Source organism: Desmodus rotundus, chromosome 3 (assembly GCF_022682495.2).
Source record: "Desmodus rotundus isolate HL8 chromosome 3, HLdesRot8A.1, whole genome shotgun sequence".
Classification (NCBI taxonomy): Eukaryota; Metazoa; Chordata; class Mammalia; order Chiroptera; family Phyllostomidae; genus Desmodus; species Desmodus rotundus.
This window is the reverse complement of record NC_071389.1, coordinates 116,050,187-116,076,221: the sequence shown is the minus strand read 5'-3', so window position 1 is coordinate 116,076,221 and position 26,035 is coordinate 116,050,187. Positions and strand designations below refer to the sequence as shown.

Genomic DNA, 26,035 nt, shown 5'->3' with positions numbered 1-26,035 from the left:
GGGGCAATGATGAAGTAGGGTTGGCGGGGAACGGTTATAGATAAAGACTTAATTGGGGTGGTGAACATTGTAGATGATGTGTTGTAGAATTATGCACCTGAAATCTGTATAATCATCCCCCAAAAGAAACCCTGTATCCATTAGCATTCACTCCCCATTTACCACTACCCAGCATCTGGCAACCACTAACCTTTCTGTTCCTATGGACTTGACTATTGTGGACACTTTGTATTAATGGGATCACAAAACATGTGGCCTTTTGTACGTAGCTTCTTTCCATCAGCATGTTTTCAAGGTTCATCCATGCTACAGAAATCAGTACTTCACTTCCTTTTGTCACTAAATAGTCCCCCACTGCATGGATATATACCATGTTATCTTTTCATCGGTTGATAAGACATTTGGATTGCTTCCATTTCTTGGCTATTCTGAACAATGCTGCTATATTCATGTACAGGTTTTTTGTGTGGACATGGGTTTTCATTTCTCTTGGATATACAAGGGGGGTCCCCCACAAAAACCGGAACTTATTTATAAAAAATCATGTGTTATTCTTACCTGTTTAAACTTTAGTCACCTTCAAAATACTCTAGACTTGATGTAATACACCTAAGAGATGGTTTTTTCACTGCTCAAAACAATTTTTGAACTTGTCTGTTTTGATGCCTTTTACTGCTTCTGCCGTTTTTTGTTTTGCCTTTTCCACATGGGCAAAACAAAGTCACTTGGGGCAAGATCAGGTAAATAGGAAGGGTGGGGCACGGGGTGGGGTCATGTTGTTTTGGGTCAAAAACTGCTGAACCCTCAGCATAGTGTGAGCAGGTGCACTTATAAATCACCCATCATGAAATGGACACACACATGGAAAGAGTCTTCAAAAAACAAGTCACTGAAGCCGCACTCAGCCTCTCACAACGTCAGCTGGTGCACTGATACAGATGGGTTTCCAGAACATTCACCTAGCGAGGGAAGCCTATACTACAAGGGGCCCGCCCTCCAAAAGATAATTCCGTTTTTTGGGGGGGGTCCCCCCTCATATGTCTAGGCTGGATGATATAACTCTGTTTAACATTTTGAAGAAGTACTACTCTCTCTTCTTATGTAGCACCACTTTACATTCCTAGCCACAACATATGAAGTTTCTAACTTCTCCACATCTTTCTTAACACTTGTTATTGTCTATCTTTTTTAATTATGGCCATCCTAGTGGGTATGACATACTATCTCACTGTGGTTTTTGATTTGCATTTCCCTGATGGCTAAGGATTTTGAGCATCTTTTCATGTGCTTATTAGCCATTTGTGTATCCTTTTTTGGAGAAATATCTACTCAAGTCTTTGGCCCTATTTTTAAATTGGGTTATTATTCTTTTGGTTGTTGAGTTGTAAGAGTTCTTTAAATATTCTAAATACAAGTCCATCATCAATTATATGATTTGCAAATATCTTCTCCCATTTGTGGGTTTTTTTTCCCCCACTATATTTAAAATGTAGTCCAAGAAGCTCAAAAACAGAAACAAAAAAATGAGAGGAAGAAAAGAGAATGACATGAGCTAAGTGTCTCTTTTAAAAAAATATATTTTATTTATTTATTTTTAGAGAGGCGGGAGGGATAAAGAGAGGGAGAGAAACATCGATGCACAAGAGATACACTGATCGGTTGCCAACTGGGGATCTGGCCCGCAACCCAGGCATGTGCCCTGACCAGGATTCCAACCGCCAACCTTCTGATCCACAGGCCAGCGTTCAGTCCACTGAGCCACACCAGCCAGGGCAGGGTCTCATTGTTAATTAACTTTTCTCATACTTGTAGCAGTAAACCGTCACATGCCCCGTGTTCCACTTAATACTCTTCTGTCCATCTCCTCTCCGTACTGCAAGTTTTGCCCCTCTCAGGACTTCCCTCACCCTATTTTCTCTCTTGGTGCTAACTGATGGAATTCCAGGATTAGTCTAGACACTGCAGGATTTTCTCACTGCTGACAAGTCTTAGCAATATAAAGAGAAAATATCTTATTTGTCAAAAACACATGTTTTTAAACTTTATTAAACTTTCCTCACAAATGTAATTTTTAACAAAGTAGTAGCCTTGTAAGACTTGAGGGCTTCAGAGAGAGAGGGACAGGGTCCTGTAAAAGTAAGCTATAATCTCAAAACTTTGTAAGTATAATTGCCTTAATATTTAAATGGTATTTCCTTACATATTTGTGAATTTCTTTTTTAAGCCAGAAGGGGATAAATGGTCCAACCCTGTTCTCCTATAGGGTTGTACCATATAGGTTGTACCATATACCTATGACTGTACTTGAGCTCACATTTAAACCAAAAGTTTGAATCTGTTTCTTTTTATTTATTGTTTGTTTGTTTATTTTAAATCTTCACCCAAGGATATGTTTATTGATTTTTTTAGACAGAGGAGGGAGAGAGGGCGGGAAAGGGGGAAGAAAGGGGGAGAGAGAGGGAGAAAGAGAGATAGAGAGAGAAACATCCATTGGTTGCCTCCATATGTACCCTAACCAGGGATCAAACCCACAACCTTTTTGGTATAAGGGATAACGCTCCAACCAACTGAGCCACCCAGCCAGGGCTGTTTGTCTTTTAAATTAACACATATGATATCATATATTTACTGTATGTCTTACCTCTCACCTTTTTTTAGGCGTTTTCTCTTGTAATGGGATGTCTTCTTTCTGGAGATTCTTTAATTTAGGTTTTGGCCTTTCTAGTTTTAACTCCTTTGGTATTGTTCTGGATTTCTTATTTAAAGGTCCAGTTACAGAAACAAAATCATCTATTCGTGTGTGAATTAAAAATAAAAGAAGATATAAAATTGCTCTAAGTAAGAAATAAAATTATTTTCTTAGCAGTTAAAATTCATTACAGTGTGTTCAAGTTATAAGGTTAAGCAAATTATTTTTCACAATTTAAAAAATATTGTTGGTATATTGTTTTTATTCTCACTCATTTATTCTCACTAATTTTGTTTTAATGACCTTTATTTATTAAAATATCAATCTATCCAAAACCAATTCACTAAAAAGCTGATATATCTCTGTTGACACTCAACATAAAAGTGCTGCTGTAGCTTTTAAACTCGCACATGACACATGTATGAGTACCTTTAGGTTACCCGTAGTTTTAATCACATACATTAGCATTTACTAATACGTGTTATATGTATTATGCTTCCTCATATAGGAATATAATAACTTGTCACTTGTCTCCACCTCTACCCCATGATGTCTAGAATACAACTGGTAACTTATAAATATTTGGTGTGAGATTCATGACAGTGATAAAAAGCTACAAATTATATTCCATATTATTTTCTCCGATGTCTTAACACCCATTTAAGCCTGTGCCCAAGAGAAACAGCATTCCTTCAAACCTCAGAGTTACTAAGTATTTGACTTAAGAAAGCTCTGGTGGCTGAGAAATACAAAACCTGTTTCAAAGATAACATAACCTAGCCCCATATTTCTCAAACTTTTTGACCAAAGTTCCCTTAATAGCAGAGACAAGTAAACATATAACTGAATAGTATATAACTTAAGGCTAACTTTCTTCGGGGTCTTGTTTTATTGTATAATTAATGGAGATTTCACATTATATTCTGTAACATATTTGTGTCTCAAAAAAAAAAAAAAAAGAAAGAAAAAAAGCAGTCTCTACTCCAAAGTAAGGACTCAAACCTCACTTTGAGGTATAAGGACCCATAGACCTACTTTACCTGGCCCTCCAATTTCACCCACATAATTCTCGTTAGTGTAATTATCAGCACAATTGCACAATTATCCCAAGTGCTTAGAAAATTATTTTTCCAGACCTACGTCATATGCAATTGGGTACTACGTTCAGCACTATACACACACACACACACACACACACATATTTCTGAGCAAACGATTTCCAAATCTTTAAAACAAAATAAGAATCTCTACGTACCATCGTCATCAGAGTCCTCGAACTGTGAGTAATTGACTGGCTTCTTATTCCTATGACCAAGACAGAAAGTTTTCATTTACACAAAGGTGGAAAAAATCATGTCCTTCCTCCTTCCTCTAGGCACTAAATGAAACGGTATTCTAGTTTTCATTTCTGTCTTCTGCCAAATTCCCAACTGTGAATAATCTAATATGCTAGTTGTTCTATCCAGAAAAAATGGTTTTCTGTGAAAAAGAGGCTAGTTCAGCTCACAAATCACAAGTGTGCGTCCTTAAGACAACTGTAGAAGTGCTCTGAGCATACGTCTCCTTTCCTCATACAGAACATTGAAATGAAACATAGTCTCGTTACTGTCCTACTCTTTGGAATTAAGGAATTTGAAAGCTGAATATAGAAACCCCTTTGGAAATCCTGAGATTAAATAATAGTAAAATAAAATCAACACTTAAAAAAGTATGCTCATGGTTAAACTATGACAGTATAATTCTTCCTGCTTCATCAAGCACGTTCTTTAGTGAAACTGGCACTTTTTTTTTTTTTTTTTTTTTTTTACTCCGAGTGTGTAGCAGTAAGAATACAATGACTGCTCCTACAGTCTGGTGCCGCTGCCCTGACTTGTACTAAGGTACCAGCCATTTGATCACCACTGCAATGAAAACAACAGAAAATGAAAAACAGCAGTAATGACAGTATTATGAAAATAGCTTTGACCTCACAGACCTCCCGAGGTCTCAGGGACCTGAAAGGGTCTGCAAATCATACAACTGCTATTCCAGGCAAAGGGATTATGTCTTCGCTACTCTTACATTAAAACTTAGCACATTCAAAACAGAACTCTTGATGCCCCCTACCTCCTGAACCTGTTCCTTTTCATGATCTTCCCCAGCTCAGCTAGTGCAAAGATCAATCCTTTAGTAGCTCAGGCCAAAAATATGTAGTCATCTGTAATTCTTTTTTCCCCTTCCCTTCACATTCACTTCATCAGCAAATCCTGTGAGCAGTAACTCCAAAATGCAATATCCCAAATTCATCTGTCCCATTCCATGTCCATGATAACACTCCAACCCAAACAGTATCCAATGATATAATAGCCTCCTAACTGATTTTTCTGCTCCCCTTCTGGTTACCCAGTGTCCCATTCATTCTCCACCAGCAGCCAGTCATCTTTATAAAACCAAAGTTAGATTTCTCTCCTCTACTTAAAACTCTCTATCGACTTCCCATTGTACTTAGAATAAAATCCAAACTCTTTCTAAATCCTGCAAGGCCCTACCTATTCCTCTGACCTAATCCCCTACAATGCTCCCCACTATTAGCTAATGCTGCAGCTTTAGTGGCCTTCTTGCTGTCCCTCAAATATGGTCAAGCTCAGGGCTTTGGCTCTCGTTCCCTCTATCTGGATTGCCCCAGATTTTCATTGGCTATCATCTTCTTGTCATTCGTGCCTCAGCTCAGGGGTTATCTGCTCAGAGAGACACATCCCACATATCCTGTTTAAACTAGGGCTTTCCTCCTCACTCTCTCTCACATTGCAATGTTTATTTTTGCCCCCCCCCAACCTCACCTCTTCGTCAGAATGTAACCTTCTGCACCTAATGTATAAAAGTAAATATATTTCATAACTTTACTAAATGAATGGCAGACCATAGGCCTCAACTGTGGTTAAGTAGAAGAGTAGTTTCAAATAGTATAATGGAAAGCACACAGTATCTGGAGCCAGGTTGACTTAGGTTTGAGTATTACCCTGTCACTCACTAGCTTTGTGACCCGAGTAAACTGGTCTTTATGCCTAGAAGTTTAGCTCAATAGAACAGGGATGCCTAAACTGTCATATCCAAGGACTATAGTGATGAACAAATGAAATAGCACGTAAGTAGGAGCTCGGTGAAATGCAAAGGGCTGTTGGAATATTACCATAACAAGGACTTACTTGAGAGGAGTGGGTACAAGAAACGACAACTGCTGCGAAGGGAGGCAAGGAGATGGAAAGAGAGCAGTGGGTGGCCCTCAGCGGAGGCTGCAGTTTCCCAGTAACCGTCCACCCCACCCCACTATCGCTATCCTCGGTTCTACTTGGCCCTTTCCCCTTAGTCGTGTGTAGGTGAAGATACCTACAGCATCTTCCTGCTCTTTCTCCCCATCCCCGCCGTGTGTCCTGAACTACTCACCGCACTGGCCGCACCATCGTCACCTTCAAACCTGGATATTTGGAACTCTGAAGTTTTTGTAGGCAGCACAGGCAGTTTCAATTCCCGCCCAAACCCAGACACCAGAGCTCTCCGCCCCCTGACAACAGTCCTCCAATGATTACCAGCCATCCTTACGAACGCGCATGCGTCCTCAGAAGACCTCATTCGTTTTCACCCTCCTCAATTCAATGCCCTTCCGCTTCCGTTCTACCAGAGTCGAGTTTGTACTTCGCCGCTTCACTTTTGTCACTACGGTGGCTTTTGTGCATACTCTGAAATACGCAACATCAGTAGAAATACCCTTTCTTACACTTTAAATGGTTAAATTGAGACAGAATGGAACAAGGAGGCACTTAGATCGAAGAATTTTCTACGTGCTGCCGGGAAAGGAAAAGGTGTGGGCGAATCGGCCGAAGCGGATTTGCTGGCTGTAAAAACCAGTCGGTAAGTCAGCTGACGTTCCCTACGCCGCGGCTTCTTGACAGCTCCGAGGGTGCGGATCCCTGGGACTTCGGAACTTGGAGAGGTGAGTCCAGAACCCAGAGCTAGGCTGCCCCTTCAGAATGCAACCCGGTAATAGAGCGGTTGCCCCCTCCTGGATATTCGCAGCCCCGCAGTCTGCCCTCAGAATCTCCACTCCGTTGGAGGTGTAAGTTCGGTCCTGCTCTCGTCTTCTCATCCCATTTTTAAATGGGAACCCTTCTTTGATTTCACCCCTGCTTAAAAAAAAAAAAAAAATGGGAGAGAGAACTAAAGAATTAATTTGTTGAAACACACGTCTAAATGTTGAACCTATTGAAACAAAAGCTAATGGTTATTATTTACCAAAAATATTTAGCCAAGTAAAAAAGGGCAGTAAGTGTTCTAGGCAAAGGAGAAGCATTCAGAAAGGTTGGGAGTGGGAAAAGAGGTTTGGTATTGAAAGGAGTTCAGTACGGCTGGAAAATAAAGTTGGCAAATTTGTGCCTTGGGGAGGAGAGGTGCAGGTGCTGAAAAACAAAAGACCTGGAGATTTAAGCAGAGGCATTGTAAATTGGGTTAAGGAGTTTGAATTTTATCTTGAGACCAATGGAATGTTAAAAAAGTGTTTAAGCGGATGAATAAATGATCAGGCATCTGCTTTGGAAAGATTCCTATGGGTTCACTGTCCTGTTCTGACTCAGAATAGTGTTAAGAACTGCTTTGATGAGGAAAAAGCCTAGACATTGAATCTAGGAAGGAAGCTGATAAATAAACCTTTACTTCATGTTGATTCTTACTCTTTTTGACTAGATTTTCTTCTTTCTGAACAGCATCCTTGTGGGATATTTTGTCTGAACAGCATGCCTTGTGGGATATTTTGTCTGAACAGCATGCCTTGTGGGATATTTTGTACTTTCTATTTTCTGTGTATCTTTTTCCCAAATGGAAATCTTTCCAAAGCACATCTCCCTTCCCTGTACCCCCAGTCTGATCTCATACAACAGAAGATCTCCAAGATCACTTCTTGGTTCCTGATCTGTTACTTTGACTTTATAGTCACCAACTGTTTCACAAATTCTATTATCTGCCCACCCATGCATCTCTTCCTAAGAATCCTCTCTGCCCTTTTCTCCATGTTCTTTTCCTGTTCTTGAGACCCCTACCTAGGATTGCAAAGTACTCCGTGGGCACATTTTTTCCTTAAGTAAAACTTAAACTTTTCATTTTAAAAGGAAGCACTTCATTTTCCTCATGAAGATGAAAATGCAGGATAAAAGTAGGAAAACTAGAGTAATTGGCTCAGAGTCACTCAAAATCTGTGAATGGCAGAACATTGTCTTAGGTGTGTCATGTTTTTGATGGACTTATACCCCGCTGCTTATTTTTTGTTGGTTCTGTAGAGATCCTGGCAAAGAAGATGAAGAAAATCAGAGAAAGCTTCTGCAACAGAGAAAGGGAATTTGTGTATAAATTTAAAATAGGAAGTCAGTGCTTAGAACTGAGGGTGCCCCTCAAATTTCCTGTTCAAGAGAATGCCAGTGATTTACATGGACGTCTGATGCTGCTGCACAGTTTACCATGCTTTATAGAAAAAGGTGAGAACTGATGTTTTTTAATAACACTTTATTATTTTCCTAGAGTCTCTGTCATTAAAATTTTATGTTAGAAAGCATAAACCTAAGAAACATTGGAAAGAGCCATAAATGTAAAGTGTTTAACTTCTTTTAAGAACAAAAATGTTCCCCAGACCTGTGTTTTATTTAGTGCTTTTTCCTATAACTGTTGTAGTTGTTTATAAGGCAACTTAGTATAAAAATTAAGTTACATAATGAAAAATTAGTTACAAAGTCTGGAGTAAAACTTAACCTCTTAATTTAGTTGGGTGGATTCATAAGCACTGCAGCTATCACTTATTATATTATAGAATTATATTGCTAAGTGCATTGCCCCTTTATGATCTGGTTCTCAATTCCTGAGATGTCATGGAAGAGAAAGAATATAAATCTTTGAATAATTTTTGCTTACCTAAATTACTTCCATAATCTCATCTGTATTAAACCATTTTTAAAAGTCTATATTCCATCTCACAGATGAGAAAAAAATTTTAAATTGAGAATGTGTTGGGTTGTACACAGTTAGAGCTCAAGGAAATCTAGAAACTTTCTAGCACAGTATCATTGTGGAAATAAGGAAATCGGTACATAAAGAGGTTAAATTATTTGCCTACAGCACTGGTTCTCAGTATTTGTTCCCTGATGAGAAGCAGTAGCATCACCTGGAAACTTGTTAGAATAGCACATTCTTGAGCCCCACGCTGTTCTTGCTGAATCAGAAACTCGGGGGGTAGCATGCAGTAAGCTAGTACTGTGAGCCAGTTTAGGAAGCCCTCTAGGGAATTCTGATGCCTGCTGAAGACTGAGAACCACTGGTCTAATGTAACACTGTGGACAGAGCCAACACAGGAACACAAGTACCCTCACTTTTATCTCAGTGCTCTTTCCATTATATCAGTCTCTAAGTATTGTCTCTAAAAGTGGAATTATAGAGAATCTGAATTACATCAGTTTTAATATACTAATTGAATTTCTTCAAAATCAAAGAGAATAGCAGTGCATGTATAGGAAACGATTTCATTTATGTACAGTACCCTTCAAACTCTCAAAATCTGTAGAAGAGTTCTATATGTGACTTTACCTACTCAGTTTCAAACTGAAGCATCAGGCTTAAGAAATTCACAAATTATATCAAAGTTATGCGTAAGAGTTAAGAATTGTGACTATTCTTCAAGTAGTAACCTATAATAGTAAAGAAAAATGGTTGTTAGTGAAATGATCCCCTAAGCTTTTTTTATTTAGACATTTTATTAAGGGGATAAGCTTGTTGTAATGCGGTTTCACACTGGAATGCTTAATCAGGTAAAACATTCCCTGTTTATGTCTGGATTTTGCTGCTGATGGCATTTCTTGACCCTGTTACAGACTTAAAAGAAGCTTTGAGCCAGTTTATAGAAGAAGAATCCCTCCGAGATTATGATAGAGAGGCCGAAGCATCTCTGGAAGCTGTGAAATCAGGTGAAGTAGATTTACATCAACTGGCAAGTACATGGGCCAAAGCTTATGCTGAGGTAAGAAAATAGATCAGATTGTAAATTTCAAGAATATTTTGAACTTTGATGAGGATTTTTAAATTGCTAAGATAATACTAAAACAGTTGAAGAATCCTTTTTTCTCTAATTACAAAAATTTATCCCATAACATACGATATATATTGATGCTTGAATACTTCCTTTCTATATCAGGGTGAGTACCTAAGACTCAGTACTTTATGTAATGCCTTTATAACAAGAGGCTACTTTTGTGTCTAATAGCATAGGGTTGCCAGATTTAACAAGACACCAGTTAAATTAGAATTTCAGGTAAACAATAAATAATTTTTTAGTAAAAGTATATTCCACATATTCTACAGAACATATTTATAGTAAAAATTTATTCATTTTTTTATAAATGAATAAATGACCTGTGTTTTATCTAGCAACCCTACACTAGCAGTAGTAGCTTATTTTAATCTGGTTTACTTTGTCCTCTCACTTACCTTCACTGTCGTTAGATAGTTATGTAATGTCACCATTTTTCTATTAAAATATTATACCTTATTTCATAAAGTCTAAGATGCCATTGGTCATAGCACACCATTATTTTATTTACTACTAAGAACACCTCCACCTTTAAACTGTGATAGAATGCCAAGAGGCTATCAAATATAAGATATATTCTGATTGTTTGAGAGTTATAATATGAAAAAATATGTATCTTAGAATTGATGAAATACAGTATGTTGAGAACCTATTATATGCTAGGTACTATATTAGGTATTGGGTATAAAATAGTGAGCAAGACAAACACAAAATGAAATCTATATTTTAGTTAGAGAGGCAGATATAGCACTACGTAAACAAACAAATAAATTTAATACTTGCAAGCTATAATGAGTGAATTACATTCTACTTTAAGCAACTCAGTCTGTCAGAATAAAAAAGAAATCAATTTTATGGGATCACATTTGTCATTCCAAGGAGTTTGGTCTGTGCCAGAAAGTTTTCCTAGTTTATATAAAAGATAACACTACTTATACATATTATTTTAAATTCTAAAAACATAATTATTTTATTTTAAAAAGATCTGTCATAATTACAATTTAAAGAAACTAATCTTTTTGCCGATAAAAAGAAAGAAAGCTGTAAGATATATTAAAAGAATAATTTCACTGAATTTATTCAACCAATAGTTTTTGTACCTCTAAAATGGGTGGGGTATATTGCTGAGGCTAAATTTTTGCCCTCTGGAAGCATACAGTCTAGTAGGAAGACAAAGAAATCCAGAGACCGTTGCAACACTGTGCAATTGGTGTTAGGATCAGGGTAAAATACTGTGGGATCATTTAGAGAAGTTGGAGGAAGAAGGAGTGGTCAAGAAAGAGTTCTTGAAGAAAGCAGTTTCTCCTCTAGGATTGCTTGTTTTAATATAAAATCTGGAAGCAGAACCTCTCCCATCCCTGATTTTATGTAACCAAAGAAAGAACTTCCTGAATACTAATTCAATAAATGCTTCCTTATTTTCTTAATTATAAAAAATGATTACCATGTATACTAAATTTATGCTTTTGTGCTTACCCATTCTAAAAATAGGAATTTGACTATCTTTCAAATTAATGACCCTAACAATAGTAACAATAACAGTAACATCAATCTAACAAAATAATAACAGTTTATACTTATTAACTTAATCACAAGAGTACAGATTTGCCATGAATTAAAAATCATCAGTATCAATTGAGCAATGCTCTATTCTACCCTATACACATTTAGTAAGTACATAGCACTTTTTGTAGAGGTCAGATTTCTAGCAATGCCAGGATTAGAACTATAGTAGCTTGTTCATCTTTAAAGAATTAAGGAGAAAGAAAGGGCAAAGAAGTGATTTTTAACAGTAAAAAAGGAAATATTGACAGGAAAGTAAATGACAAGAACCAAGTATTGCTATACCCACTGGATATGTTTGAGTTCTCACTGGCTGTGAAAATTATACTATAAAAGCCACGCAGCTCAATACAAACTTAAGAAATATGGGAATTAGTGACCAAAAGGAAGGAATTAAAAAAGAAAAGGGAACTCTGTAGTAGGTTGCAAAAGGGCCTGCAGAGTTTAGAAGCCGCAGACTTTTGACGTTTAGAAGAATCCAAGTATAACTAGCAGCAGACTCTGATAGTGGAAGGAGAACGGAGCAGTCGAGACAGAAGAGCACTAAAGCATCTCTGCACCATATAGGTAAACAGTATTGCAGTAACCTAGAGACGAACAAGGAGCATTAATAAAGAGGTGAAATAACAGGATGTTTATAGTAATTCCAATTGCCTAGGGTTATAAGGGAATGAGCTCCATTTTTTATAAATGGATTTACTAGATATTTCAGATGTAACATACTTAAATCATGAAACTTTTATTTTAACTACCTTTCGATAAAGATCTTTTGAAAATGTAATACACATTTCCTTATTTTCTTAAGCATGGTACATCAAATTCAGTTCTAACTTCCTGTTGACCCCGATCATCATTATAAATATAAGTGATTATACCTTTATACAATGATACAGCGAGGCCCTGCTACAGAGGGAGGCCTGTCCCATCGCCGCAGAGATGTGCTGAGTATGCTGCTGTTATATAAGGATTTTTCATTAAAGAGGACCCGTGACCTTCATACACAGACCTGGGCTTTAATAGATGTGCTTTATAGTGTAAGGGAGTTTTTTTTGTTTTTGTTTTTTAATAAAGATTTAATTATTTATTTTTAGAGAGGTAAGAGAGGGACAAAGAGAAGGAGAGAAACATCAATGTGTGGTTGCCTCTCACGCATCCCCCACTGGGAACGTGGCCTGCAACCCAAGCACGTGGCCCAGACTAGGAATGAAACCGGTGACCCCTTGGTTCGCAGGCTGGCACTCGTTCCTTTGAGCCACACCATCCAGGGCCGTATAAGGAGGTTTTGATGGTTTACTAGAGTGTATGTGACTGTTAATTCCTACCTTGTAGGGTAATGCTGTTTTCTTCTGCATTTCCTTTTCTTGTCTACTGTCAGAGGATCTATTACTTGTCTTTTTCTGTTTCTAGTCCCTAAAAATCTAATTATACTGTTTCTTCTAGTCACTCCTGTATCATTTGTTATTACATTAGATTTCTTCTTTTTTAAGTAATGAGAAATAACCTTTGATAGGTAAGGAAAGGCAAACAGAGGAATCATTGACAAAATTGTGAAGTTTGCTGTCTGTTTTTGGTGGTGCCCTGTCTTCCATTTCAGCACTTAGTTCTCTTTGCATTCATTGATTCAGCAGATGGGTACTGAGCATCAGTTACATATCAATATTGTATTAGGCACTTGGGGTATAACCAAAACCAAATAGACACAGTTCTCACCCTCACAGAGTTTACAGTCTAACAGGGAGACATTACTCAAATTCAGTTCAGTGCAGTGTGGTAAGTGCTGTGAGAGGGGACTCCAGGGTGCTACGCGAGCACAAAGCTGGTACACATGTGCCAGTCTACAGCACTTTGGGAAAGCTTCCCAGAAGACAGAGAAATTTAGTTGAGACCTGAAAGATGACTGGAAGTAGGTGGGTGAAAGGTGTATGGTGGGGGAGTGGAGAAAGAATATCCTAGGCAGAGGATGTAACTTATATAAGGCCGGGAGGTGAGAGAGCCTGTGGCACATTAGAAAAATGGAAAGAAGTTCAGAATGACTAGAAAAGAGTCTTGCAAGCCATCTTAAATTTTGTCTTTATGCTGAAGGTAATGAGCAGCTTCGAAGGAGTTTAGCAGAGGAGTGAGAAGATCATGTTTACATTTTGGAAGAATCAGTTTAGTGTATTAGTGTGAAGAATATCTTGGAAGGGAGAAATTTGGAGTGACTTAAAAGACTTAACACTTTTAGGGAAGAAATGATGAAATCTTAGTCTAGATAGTAGGAGTGGGGATAAAAAGATAATAAATGTTTTTTTATTCATATATTTACTTATTCAACAAATACTGGATGTGGGTCCTGTGCTATGCATTAGGGGTATATCAGCAGAACAAATTTGGTTCTTATTCTTAGCGACTGATAGTGAAAAAGAAAGTTATTATACAAGTGCATGACTAATGAATGTGTAATTGTAAACATGTTATAAGGAAATAAACATGGTGCCAACAGAGAGAACTGGGAAGTGAGAGGCTAACTGATAAGGGGTTAGCGAACTCTTCTCTAAGGATGTAACATTTAAGCTGAAACTTAAATGATAAAAGATCCCTTGGCCCAGATTTCTGTTTTGGACTACTGGGTAAATGGTGGAATGGGGTCTCTGCTCATTTGAGGAGAGGCAAGTTTTGACATAAAAGTGATGGGTTCAGTTTTACACCTATTGAATGTGAACTGCCTATAAGACACCTAAGTAAAGATGTTTCATAAGGTCTTAACTATATAGATCTGGCACTCAGGAAAGATAATTGGACTAGAGACATGGGTGTGGAAGTCATTCATATACAGATGAATTTTGAAGTCATAGAATGAACGTAATTATGCAGGGTGTTTATGTGAAATGAGGAGATTAGATGCCTAGAAAGAACCCTGAGAAAACCCTGTATTATAATTGTGTATTGACTTACTTGTATCCTTTACTTGTGGATATCTACCTGGAATTGTCTCCTTTATTGTCTGTTATAACTCTGGTATGTAGCACAGAGCCTGCAAATACAGGGCTTTGGTATGTGCTGGGTAGATGGGATGGATGGATAGGAAAAAAAAAAAAGATGAATGAATATACAAACAAATGAACAGACAGTAGCACTTAAAGGATAAACAGAGGAAGAAGGACCTGCAAAGGAAAGAGAGGAACTGGCCAAAGATGTAGAGAGAAGGCAAAAGATTATAGTTTCATGGAAGTTAAGAAAAAGGCACCAAGAAGGAGAGAATAGTCAACAGTTTCAAATGCTGCAGAGAAGACCAAGCAAGGAAAAGACTCAATAATATTATTTATGGGGTTTACCAAGTTATCTTATCTGCAGAAAGATCAGTTCCAGTGGATTGGTGGGGGCAGAAATTAGATTTCAATGACATTAAGAATGTGTGGGAGTATGGGGATGGAATGAGTATAGACCATTCAAGGGCTGTATAAAGAAGAAGGATGAGGCACTTTCAAAATGGCAACACAAGGTCAGACGTTTGTTTTTTTAAGATGGTAGAGATGAAGACTAGAAGGGATAGAATCCAGAACTCAGGTAGAGAATTAGTCTTTACTGGGAGGAGGGACACTTCTTTCACTATAGCAGAAAGGGTGGATATAAATTAAGAAAATGTTACTTCTTTGATAGCAGAACTTGAGGATATTCTCTTCTAACTGCTTCTACTTTATGGAGAACTAATAAAGATGGGCGATGTTTTTGGATGCGGTGGGGGACCAATGAGATAGCGAGATATTTGAGAAGAGAACTAACCAGAGGAAAATAGATTGCCAGGCATCGAGGGGAAGGGTTAGAGTCACACAAATCTGCCACTGTAAACGTTAGAGTTTTTGTAATTTTTCTGCTTCAGCTCTCTACAGCCTAGCTGTAAGATTTAGAGTTTTATTAGGTGAGCAAGAGAAAGAATATCAATCAGGGGAGTTGAGGATTTTGACAAGACAGTGGTTGAATGCTGGACCATGGAATGTAAACTACAAAGTGAAGAAAGTAAAGTTAGGTGGGAGCTAATGGCTGGCTGATAAAAAAGAGAGAGAGAGAGAGAAAGTGGAAGGGCCTATGGAGTAGAGGTCCTGATGAGGTTGGAAACCAATAGCTTGGGAGTAATTGAATGAGGTCTTGATTGGAGGTTATACTCAGAGACTGAATGTGTGAATTTTCAAGGTTGAGTTGTTCTTAGTAATGATATAGAATGGGTGACTGAGGTGGGCAGGCAGATGTATTAAAGACAAGGAATTCAGAGAAGAAAGAAGGCAAGGCATAGGATGGGTTGTCTATGAGACATCCAAGTGATCAGGGCTGGTGACAGGATGTGGGTCAGAGAAGTATTTGAATGAGGGTGAGGGACAGGTAGGTTGTTAGGTAACCGTGGCTGCTAAAGATAAGGGATGCCTAATGGTTTGAGTCTCAGAGAAGCTGAGCTTTATTTTGTGGAATGTGGAGGTAGAGAAATAATAGCCTGGACATTGAGTACTTTTCTCTCAGCAGGCCTTCACTCAGTGCCCCATTCCTCTCAGCTTCCACAGTCTCCTTTCTCGTATCCTCTCTCCTGAGGCAATGGAAGGGTTATGTCAAGGGAAAACTATTTAAATAGTGCTTCTCGTGTAGGCAGTTTCTACCTATTCTAAAGCTTGCTATAGGCTGAGTTTTCAATTGATGCTGCAAATTGTTAGTTAGCTGATATGGCTAGTGGGGGACTGCATGTCTGGTGTTATGTACGCCAGACAGATCCCTATGATCTTGCACTTGTTTCTTCCTACAAAATTTTAGCCTGAACCTGACGTGAATTCTGAACTGAGTTTAAGTCACATGGGCTGATTATATATAATTCCTAGAGGAGTGCCAGGTCTAAAGATACAGAGCAGCTATCAGAATGTGGTTTCAGGTTTTTAGAGGCATAGAGTAGGTGAAATCTGTGTTCTAGATTTGAGTGCATCATCTTAAACCCTTCCCTCCTGATCTGCCAAATTGATTGAAGTCTAAGTGAAAGAAAACCAGGGGGAAAGTTCCCCTACTGATTGACCAAGTTCAAAATACCTGTTGCTGTGATTTATCCATTTGTTTTCTTTTTAAAGTAAATTATTTCTGTAGTAAGGTTATAGATTAGGGGTACCAGGTCCATGGCCTGTTAGGAACTGGGCCACACAGCAGGGGGTGAGTGGTGGGCAAGCCAGTGAACCAGTCCCTGGTGGCAAAAACTTGGGGACTGCTATCATAGATTATGGTGTTTAATTTTTTCTTTGGTAAGAAAAGGGAAGCATTCAGATTTTTCTTTTTTTTTACAATTGTGTGTCTACAAAGATCAATAATGGAAAACATTGAAATCTTTTTGTTATTTCCACTTTCGCCATTAAATTGTATGATCCTTGACAAGGGATGTCTCAGCACATTAGTTTCCTCACTTGTAAAGCACTGTGTCTGTCTGATGTGTCGATAATGACATGTCTGTGGGACAGGCTTCTGTACCTGCCTGGGTGGATTTGTGTGTTGTGCTGAGCGTATTCTATTTTGCCTCTCCCCGGGTTTCTATTTTTGTTGTTTATCAGTATTTACTCAGTTGCTTTATCATTTGATAGCTGCTGTTTTCAAGTACCTATAAGCGTGCTTACATTTTAAGAAGAAAGCAGAATACTAGAAAGGATCGAAATAAGAAAATTATACATATTTATCTTGATATAAAATTCTATGCATGAATTGGGTTTTCAAAGTCATTGCATCACCACACTGTGGACCACACCGGTAACCTCATTTTCTAAATGGATAGCCTACAAACACTTGCAGCAGTATGTTTCTTAATAATGGAAAGTTTTTTCTAATTATGTAATAATACATGCAAATTATTCTTCTATACAATACCTTACAATGTAAAGAAAGCAAAGGACATGAGCAGTCCCACTGTCCTGAAATAGCCGTCATTAGCATTTTGTTGATCTTCCTTTTGTGTACATATTGCTATTTTACAGAAATTGGATATAGCATACTTAGCCCCACCATCGACACTTTCTGTCTTTCCTCCACATTAGCCCCTCCCCATCCCTGCTTCCGGGTAACCCATATTAACAATTTAGTTTACATCTTTTCATTTTTTTATGTGTACTCAGAATCCCAGATAAGCAATATATACACATAAATAAATAGATGGTCTTTCTGTCCTTGCCTGAGGTACAAAAGTAAAATCATAATATACTTTTCTAGTAGTGTATTAAATAAAAATCCTACATCATCATTTTAAAATGTCTGTGTATCATTTACAAGTGTCTGTGTATTATTTGTAGACCACACTAGAGCATGCAAGGCCTGAAGAACCAAGCTGGGATGAAGATTTTGCAGACGTGTACCATGACCTAATCCATTCTCCTGCCTCTGAAACGCTCCTAAATTTGGAACATAATTACTTTGTTAGTATCTCAGAACTGATTGGTGAAAGAGATGTGGAGCTGAAAAAATTACGAGAGAGGTATTTCAAATTTCTTGCATTATCATAATAAATGTTACATTGTCAAATAGGTGGCCTGCAAAACTTGTTTTTATTTTGTTATGAATAAAATAGAAAAAGTTTTTAATATTAGAAATTAATTATTTTTGCATGTCAAAATCTGTAATTTCAACTGGGAAATCCTCATAGGTTTATAAAACTGCTCAAGTGATTTACCTAAATAAGTTATGGCACTTTAAATATTCATATTTTCCATAAGGGGAATACCTTACTTCTGTTGAAGATTTGCTTTGTTCCAGGCACTGTACAAAGTGCTTTGAATGCTGTCTTAGTTCAGGCTGCTGTAGCAAAGTGCCATAGACTGGGTGGCGTAAACAGCAGAAATTTACTTCTCTCTCCTGGCTTATAGACACTGTACCTTCTTGATGTGTGCTCACATGGCCTTTCCTCAGTGTGTGTTCCTACTATGTCTCTTCTGGAAAGAGAACTCTAGCTTCTTTTCCTCTAGGCACTAATCCATTACAAGGACTTCAACTTTCTAAACCTAATTATCTCCCAAAAGCCCTACCTTCAAATTCTATCACATTAGGGTCTTAGGTTTCAACATGAATTTGGAGAGGATGCAAACATGCAGTTCATAACAGATGCCCTATTTCATTTGATCCTAGCCACAACCCTACTATTATACCCATTGTGCAGATGAAGAAACTGAGGTTTGAATATGTCTAAGGACTTGCTAGAATTTGAAGCCAGGAAACTTCTGACTCTAAACCCCTTAAGGACTATGCCATACTGCCTCCGTGTTTAGAACCTTTTTAAAACCTTGCTGTGACTAAGTCCATAGTCTCTTTCAGTTCATTTTGTAAGCTTATTTACATTATGAAAAAAAAACACATTGAAAGAAATTTTAATTAGATTTGAATTTATTTTGTATGGATTACCTGATACAGTATGCAAACTGTTTTTATGGTCCATTTTTTTTCTTCAGAGTAAGTTAAATTGCTAACATTGCTTATTTTAAGTAATGACTTTCTAGACTGCTTCCTGGTAATTCCATAAATGCAGTAATAAATCAGGACAAACTTCTTCTAGATAATCCATTTTGATCTAGTTGATTCTAATAACACCTATTGCCTTAAGAAACATTTACTTAAGACTTTAGGTTTTTGTGGCATTAAGATAATTTTTTTAGTGTGACTGATATAAAATTTCTCTGATTGTGAAATTATATTAGGAACAAATTACATCTTATGAAATCAGTCCCAAATAAGTAAATTTAAAATGATGGACTCGTTTGCTTCTGTCCTTCATTAGCTCCGCATTAGAAAACTTGGGCTAGCAAAATGAGAATAATGTGTTATTTTTGAGGGTTGTCATAGTTAAGAAAACTTAAAAACAAAAATCTTAAGCAAATGGATATAATCACTTTTCCTGTGGGCTGCTGTCTTTTGTATAGCAGATCAGTGTTCTTCTTATATTGCATAGATTTGTAAACTTCCACAATAATTCCACTCCTCTGGACCTTTGATTCTCATGTCCAATAAGGTATTGGAATTGTCCCTGTGTCCAAAAAGAACATGATGTTTTCTGACATTTGTCACTCTTTATGGATTTGGGTTTGCTGATTAGCTCTTTTGAAGCAGCTTATTTTTTTCTAGATGGGATACTTACAGTATGAGTAGTTGCCACCGGGTAAATAGTTGAAGCTGTGTCCATGGGGGATACAAAAATTTAATTTTTTTCTAGTTCTTTATTATGTAACCAATAAAATTGTGAATATATTTTTAAAATAACAAAATAAAGGTTAGATTTTTAAGAATATATAAAAATAGAATTACCTCATACTAATTAATTACCTTCAGTTGAACTTCATTCATTTGTTTTTCTCCTACCAGGGCTTCAAATAATATAACTCATTCTGCATCTGTTCTTGGATATCAGGTTTTTGGGGACTACAGTCATTCTGCCCATTTAGGTATATTTAAAAAAATTCGCAACTTGACCATTTATACATAGTTCATATCAATAGCCTTTACTAGTCCTTTTATTCAGTCTGGTGAACTGCTCTGAAGTGTGGCCCACTTTGCTGCCTACTCACTGCACTGCCCAGAAAATTACATATGCGGCCATCAATATTCTGTGACCATTCACCTCTTGAGAAACTGAATTAACTTACTAATTTTCTGCATTTACTGGAAATTTACACTTTTTTTTTCTATCATGGAATAGTTTTTAGTAAGGGTTTGTTTTAATTTATGTTATTTTTTGAAATGTCCTTTGGCCAAACTTATTGTTGAGACTTTGCTTTTTTTTCTTTCTAAAATATAAACAATATTTGAATACATTTATGTTAAAAAACAGTTTTGTAGTTTATCTTTCACATAGCCACACCATTTGCTTGAAAAGGAAAAATAAGCTATGTTCCTCTTAAAGTACATAATACTTATTGCAAAGGTGAACAGTATATTTAAGGTAACTTGGAATTCACTGGTATCTGTGGAATTTCACCCAAAATTTTGGTGTGTAATTCATTTATCCAATTCATGAGCAGAAGAGACACATTTTCCTATTTCTTTTATTTTAATTTCATTGTACATCTTTAAAAGACAGCTTCTAAATACAGCATCAATACAGTTATAATGATTTTTTTTCCAAAACACATTCAAGATAATATATAGGTTGTCAGACTTATCATACCTGACATACTGAACCAATACGTAGTAGTTCATCTGAAATACAATAACATTCCTTTGATCTTAATCATAGAAAATATATACTGTGTTATTAATACAGGGTGGGACAAAAGTAGGTTCACAGTTATGAGTATGCAAAAGTTTATTCTTGTATTATTTATTAATTATTGTATTATTTGCCATATGAACAACTGTAAACCTACTTTTGCCCCACCATGGGTATCATTAGCTACTTGTGTTTCTGACATACATTTAGGGTAAAATAAATGTTCATGAAATTTTATTTGTTGAGTTCTTATTTATTAGTCTTTCTTTTTCCTCACTGGAAATTAGCTGCTTTTGGCAAACCATATTCAAGTTATTTTTTATAACTCGAAAATAACAGTGATTTTTTTATCCACTAGAGGGAACATGTGTAATGTAAAATATTAATATATTCATATGGAAGTTTGTTTTTATAAATATTTAGCAGTTATTTCTGTTTTAAATAAAAACCTTACTTGCCAGCATAATCTTCTCCTGACCTGTAGTAGTTAGTACAACAATGTAGTCCCCACTCCATTAGAACTAAGTGGGGACTAAATGGCATTGAATGTTTAATAGTAGAAGGTATATATAGAAATGTGTAAATGTATAACATATGAATGAGTTTCATTTATCATATACATATAATTATCTTAATCAGTTGTTATAAAGAAGTATAAACTTTTCTAAGAGCAATTTACTTAAATTATCTAGAATGATGCAAAATTCTTTAGTTGGTGTCTATTTCACTCTTTCCAAGTTTGTTTGAAATATGTTTTAGAACAAACTTTTTAACACATTTATATTAGAAGATAATTTTTTGATTTGAAAATTTTAATGAACTTATTAATTAAAATATAACATTACAGAATAGGCAAGAAACTGTAGGTGTGCAGCTCACTAAACTTTCACAAAGTAATTACACCCATGTAATCATCACCCAACTCAAGAAAAAAAATATCTCCAGCACTGCAGAGGCTCCTTTATGCCCATCTAATCACTAATATCTCTCCTGTACATAACCGTTATAGGAACTTATAATGCCATCGATTAGCTTTGCCTTCAGGGGAAACCATTTTTAATTTCTGTATGTTATTTATTTGGGTAAATGAAGAAGGTAAGACTAAAACATATCTTCAGAAGTATTTTATATTCCTCTGTAAAGGGAACTTGTAATTTATATCAGTTCAAATTCTTAGAACCTAAGTGGCAGCTTCTGGTTATAATATAAACTAACTTCCAAAGGTTGACGGTGCTTTAACTCGTATACAAATCAATAGAAAATGTATTTAAGCTGGAATTGCAGAGTATCTTCCTTGAGGAAACGTGCAGATGAAAAGGGGTCTGGACTTTTAAATATTAGCCATGGAAATTGAAAGATGACCTAGATTTCGACTGCTTTCCTTTATGCATTAAATTTGGATTAAAATTTAGGTGCACAAATGATATTTATATAAAATTATATGAAATTATCATCATAATTTCCACACTCTACTTCTAATGTTTCAAAATGCTTTCCAGTTGCCATTCTTGGACATATTCCTATAAAAGAAAAATTTTATTGTCACTTTGCAGAGATTGTACATTGAATCTGGAGTGTGCGTATACCTTCAGATTCTGATGAATATGTCTGATCTTCTTATTTATGTTTTAGACAAGGTATTGAAATGGAAAAAGTGATGCAGGAATTGGGAAAATCACTGACAGATCAAGATGTAAATTCACTGGCTGCTCAGCATTTTGAATCCCAGCAAGTAAGTGAAGTACAATGACATTTAGGTATGCAGTTATTCTTTTTTACTTACTTATTTTTGTAAAAAGATTATTTAGTCAATATACTCTTTTTAGGATTTAGAAAATAAGTGGTCAAATGAATTAAAACAATCAACTGCCATCCAAAAGCAAGAGTATCAGGAATGGGTGATAAAACTTCATCAAGACCTAAAAAATCCAAACAACAGCTCTCTCAGGTATGAATCATGTATTATTCTTATTAGATTGAAGTTTATTGTTAGTAATAATTTGTGTTTATTGTAAAATTGAACCTTTTTAGTTGTTGATATTTTTTAAGTTACCAATGAAAATTTAAGATGATTTTATACTTTAAAAATATCTTTCACAGATTTTATGTGGATTGAGAGGGGGATTAATTGGATGATTTAAAATAGGGATTTCTCCTCTAGAACTTAGCCTTGTAAGTCTCTTAGATGTGTATACCTAAATACCCCAAGTACTATCTCTTGTTTCTTTAAATTGGTTTCCTTTAGTTCAGTAAACATCAGTTGAATACATCTTAAATACTAAACATTCTCTAAGCAGAAAATAAAAACAATAACTGCCCATATGGAACTTATATTCTAGAGAGACTGATCTGTAAATAAAACAATACTGTATAGAGTGATACACGCAGTAGTAGAAGCATGTACAAGGTACAATAATAGTACAGAGGACTTTTTGTAATTCATAATTTGTATGGTACCTTGTGGCCTAAGTACGTTGTGTTTCGTATATACCGTATTTTTCGGACTATAGGACACACTTTTTTCCCCCAAATTTGGGAGGAAAATGGGGGTGCGTCTTATAGTCTGAATGTAACTTACCTGGCTGGAGGAGGGGGGTGGCGGTAGAGCAGGGGTTTTTTCCTGTTTTTCCTCCTCTGGAACCTCGGTGCATCTTATGGTCCGGTGCGTCTTATAGTCTGAAAAATACGGCAACCCTAGACCCTGACAGTGCCTATGTTATTTCCTGGCCATACATTCATATATTTGAGAATGTCTTCTTCCATGTCCTAAAGTATGTTCAATTGGAAATATACTTAGTATGGTATAGTAATCCTATTCCTAGCATTAGCTGATATATACTATAAACATTTAGAAATAGCATTTTATTTGTATAATGTCAGTTTCCCCCATTAGTCTTACCTTGAAGACAAAAACCACGTTTGTTTTTTCTGCTGTATACCAGATCCTTGTCAAGTGTCTAACTCTTGGCACTGGTACATAAGACATACTCAGTAAGTATTTATGGGCTGGGGGCAAACAGGCAGACATACAGGCAAACTGTTTACCTGATACTTATATCTCCTCTTATCTAGGTATCATAATCTTTCATTTGCCGTATTGTTTCCCCCAAGACAACACCTTAGAAATATTTAAACAATTGTTACGATTAGAAATGGGATAATATTCTTGACACTAACATATTTGTGCTCATTTCAAATGAAAATAATGATGAATAGAGTAAAAAGGGAAAGGCGGGGGGAAGCTGGCCTGGGGACATCTGTGTGCCACAACATTACAATGACGTTTCTCAGACTGCTAGTTGCACTCTGCTAGGGACCATTCTAGATTCTTTACTTTCTAATCAGACTTTTAAAATAACAGTAAGATGAAATGGAATGGAACAGAGTACAGTAGAATAGGGGAAAAAAATCAACATGCATCATGCATGAAACTTTCTATAAATGAATGTATGTATTGAGCCAAAATGTAAAATATATACTGTATATTATCAAAAATGTGGAAGTCACTAATTTACTTAGGGAAGCTATGAAAACTCCATTCTGCAAAAATTATCTCTCACTTTATTGCTGTAGTTACAGAAATTCAATATATAGGATCAATTATATTGTGTAAGTATTGACCTCTGGCTGCTGCTCCTTTTAAAAACCAAATATTCCTAGGAAAGGGTATTTTTACCATGACTTTGTTAATTTGCTTTCCCTGTTTTGGTAGAGGTTTTCTTGGGCAACAGAAATATGTTTTCAATACAACTATGTACAGGATAGGGCAAAAGTAGGTTTATAGTTGAGTGCACAAAACTATAGTTTATTTGTGCATCATTATTTAGTAATTCTTACATTATTTTTCATACAAAAAAAACTGTAACTTTAACCCCAACTTCAACCTCACTCAGTATAGACTCCTATGAGCTTGATAAAAAATGTATTTTATTTTTATTCATTTATTTTCACCTTTTTTCCCTTTTTATTAAATTTATTGGGGTGACACTGGTTAATAAAACTATATAGGTTTCAGGTGTGCAATTCTATAACACATTATCTGTGTTTTGTATTGTATGTTCCTCACCCCAAGTCAAGGCTCCATCCATCATCATTCATCCCCGCTATACTCTCCTACACCTCCCTTCATCCCCCTCCACCAGCAGTCACCAATTACCACACCGTTGTCCCTTTCTTGAGTTTTTTCTCTTTTTTCTTTTTTTCTCAATCCCTCTACCACCCCCTCACCGAACCCCCCAGTCCCATCTCAACAGCTGTCATCCTGCTCTCTATACGTCTGTCATTCTTTTGCTTGTTAGCTCATTTTGCTCATTAGATTTCCCATTAGAGTGAAATCATGGCACTTGTCTTTCTCTGACTGGCTTACTCACTTACCATAATACTCTTCAGGTCCATCTATGCTGTTGCAAAGGGTAAGATTTTCTTCTGTTTTTACAGCCAAGTAATATTCAATTGTGTAAATGTACCACAGCTTTTTTATCCACTCATCTACTGATGGGCACTTGGCTGCTTCCAGACCTTGGCGATTGTAAATAATGCTGCAAAGAACATAGGGGTGCATACATTCTTTTGATCTAGTGTTTCTGGTTTCTTTAGGTAAATTCCCAGAAGTGGAATCCCTGGGACATAAGACAGTTCCATTTTATTTTTCTCCTTACCCAAGGACATCTTTTCATTGCTCTTTAGAGAGAGATGAAAAGAGAGAGGGCTTAGAGGGAGGGGAAGGAAGGGAGAAAGAGAGGGAGAGAAACATTGACTTGAGAGAGAAACATCAATTGGTTGCCTTTTTGTATGCGCCAAAAAGCGCCCCAACCAAGGACTGAACCTGCAACCCAGGCATGTGCCCTGATGGTGAATTGAACCCGCAACCTTTTGGTTTGTGGGACAACACCCAACAAACTGAGCCATGTGAGCCAGGGACCATTTTTTTATCTTTTTGAAGTAACTCCCTACTGCTTTCCACAGCTGCAGCGCCAATCTGCACTTCCACCAACAGTATGTGGGGATTCTCTTTTCTCCACATCCTTACCAACACTTGTTTGTTGGTTTATTGATGATAGCCATTCTGACAGGTGTGAAGTGATATCTCATTGTGGTTTTAATTTGCATTTCTCTGATGATTAGTGACATTGAGCATCTTTTCATATGTCTATTGGCCATCAGTATGTCCTCTTTGGAGAAGTGTCTATTTAGGTCCTCTGCCCATTTTTTAGTGAGATTGTTTGTTTTTTGATGTTGAGTTGTGTAAGTTCTTTATAAATTTATTATTTTAACCCTTTAACAGATGTATCCTTGGCAACTATGTTCTCCCATTCAGTGGGTTGAGTTTTCATTTTGTTAATGATTTACTTTGTAAAAACATTTTAATTTGATGTAGTGCCATTTATTATTTTGTTGTTTCCCTTGCCTGAGGAGATATATCAGAAAAAATATTGCTATGAGAATTGTCCAAGATTTTACTGCTCATGTTTTCTTTGAGGATTTTTATGGTTTTGAGACTAAC

General features: G+C 36.5%; 2 protein-coding genes across 3 annotated transcripts in view; one reads left to right on the top strand and one right to left on the bottom strand.

Moving 5' to 3' along the window:
* RAD51AP1 (RAD51 associated protein 1) overlaps nt 1-6,242 on the bottom strand; it is a 31,034-nt gene extending 24,792 nt beyond the window's left edge. The window contains exons 1-3 of one of the 2 annotated variants that reach the window (XM_045191156.2): nt 6,113-6,242; nt 3,945-3,994; nt 2,649-2,790 (exon numbers count right to left, since the gene is read on the bottom strand). In XM_045191156.2, coding sequence (XP_045047091.2) covers nt 2,649-2,790; nt 3,945-3,994; nt 6,113-6,129 — 209 coding nt within the window. In that variant the 5' untranslated portion in view covers nt 6,130-6,242. Of the gene's footprint in view, nt 1-2,648; nt 2,791-3,944; nt 4,021-6,112 lie in introns of those variants that run through there. The other variant, XM_045191107.2, reaches the window with a different exon arrangement.
* Nucleotides 6,243-6,370: 128 nt separating this feature from the next.
* FERRY3 (FERRY endosomal RAB5 effector complex subunit 3) overlaps nt 6,371-26,035 on the top strand; it is a 48,938-nt gene continuing 29,273 nt past the window's right edge. Inside the window, exons 1-6 of the mRNA XM_024569637.4 lie at nt 6,371-6,659; nt 7,996-8,190; nt 9,574-9,719; nt 17,633-17,814; nt 22,165-22,264; nt 22,359-22,480. Of these exons, the coding sequence (XP_024425405.2) occupies nt 8,013-8,190; nt 9,574-9,719; nt 17,633-17,814; nt 22,165-22,264; nt 22,359-22,480 (728 nt within the window). The 5' untranslated portion in view covers nt 6,371-6,659; nt 7,996-8,012. The remainder of the gene's footprint in view (nt 6,660-7,995; nt 8,191-9,573; nt 9,720-17,632; nt 17,815-22,164; nt 22,265-22,358; nt 22,481-26,035) is intronic.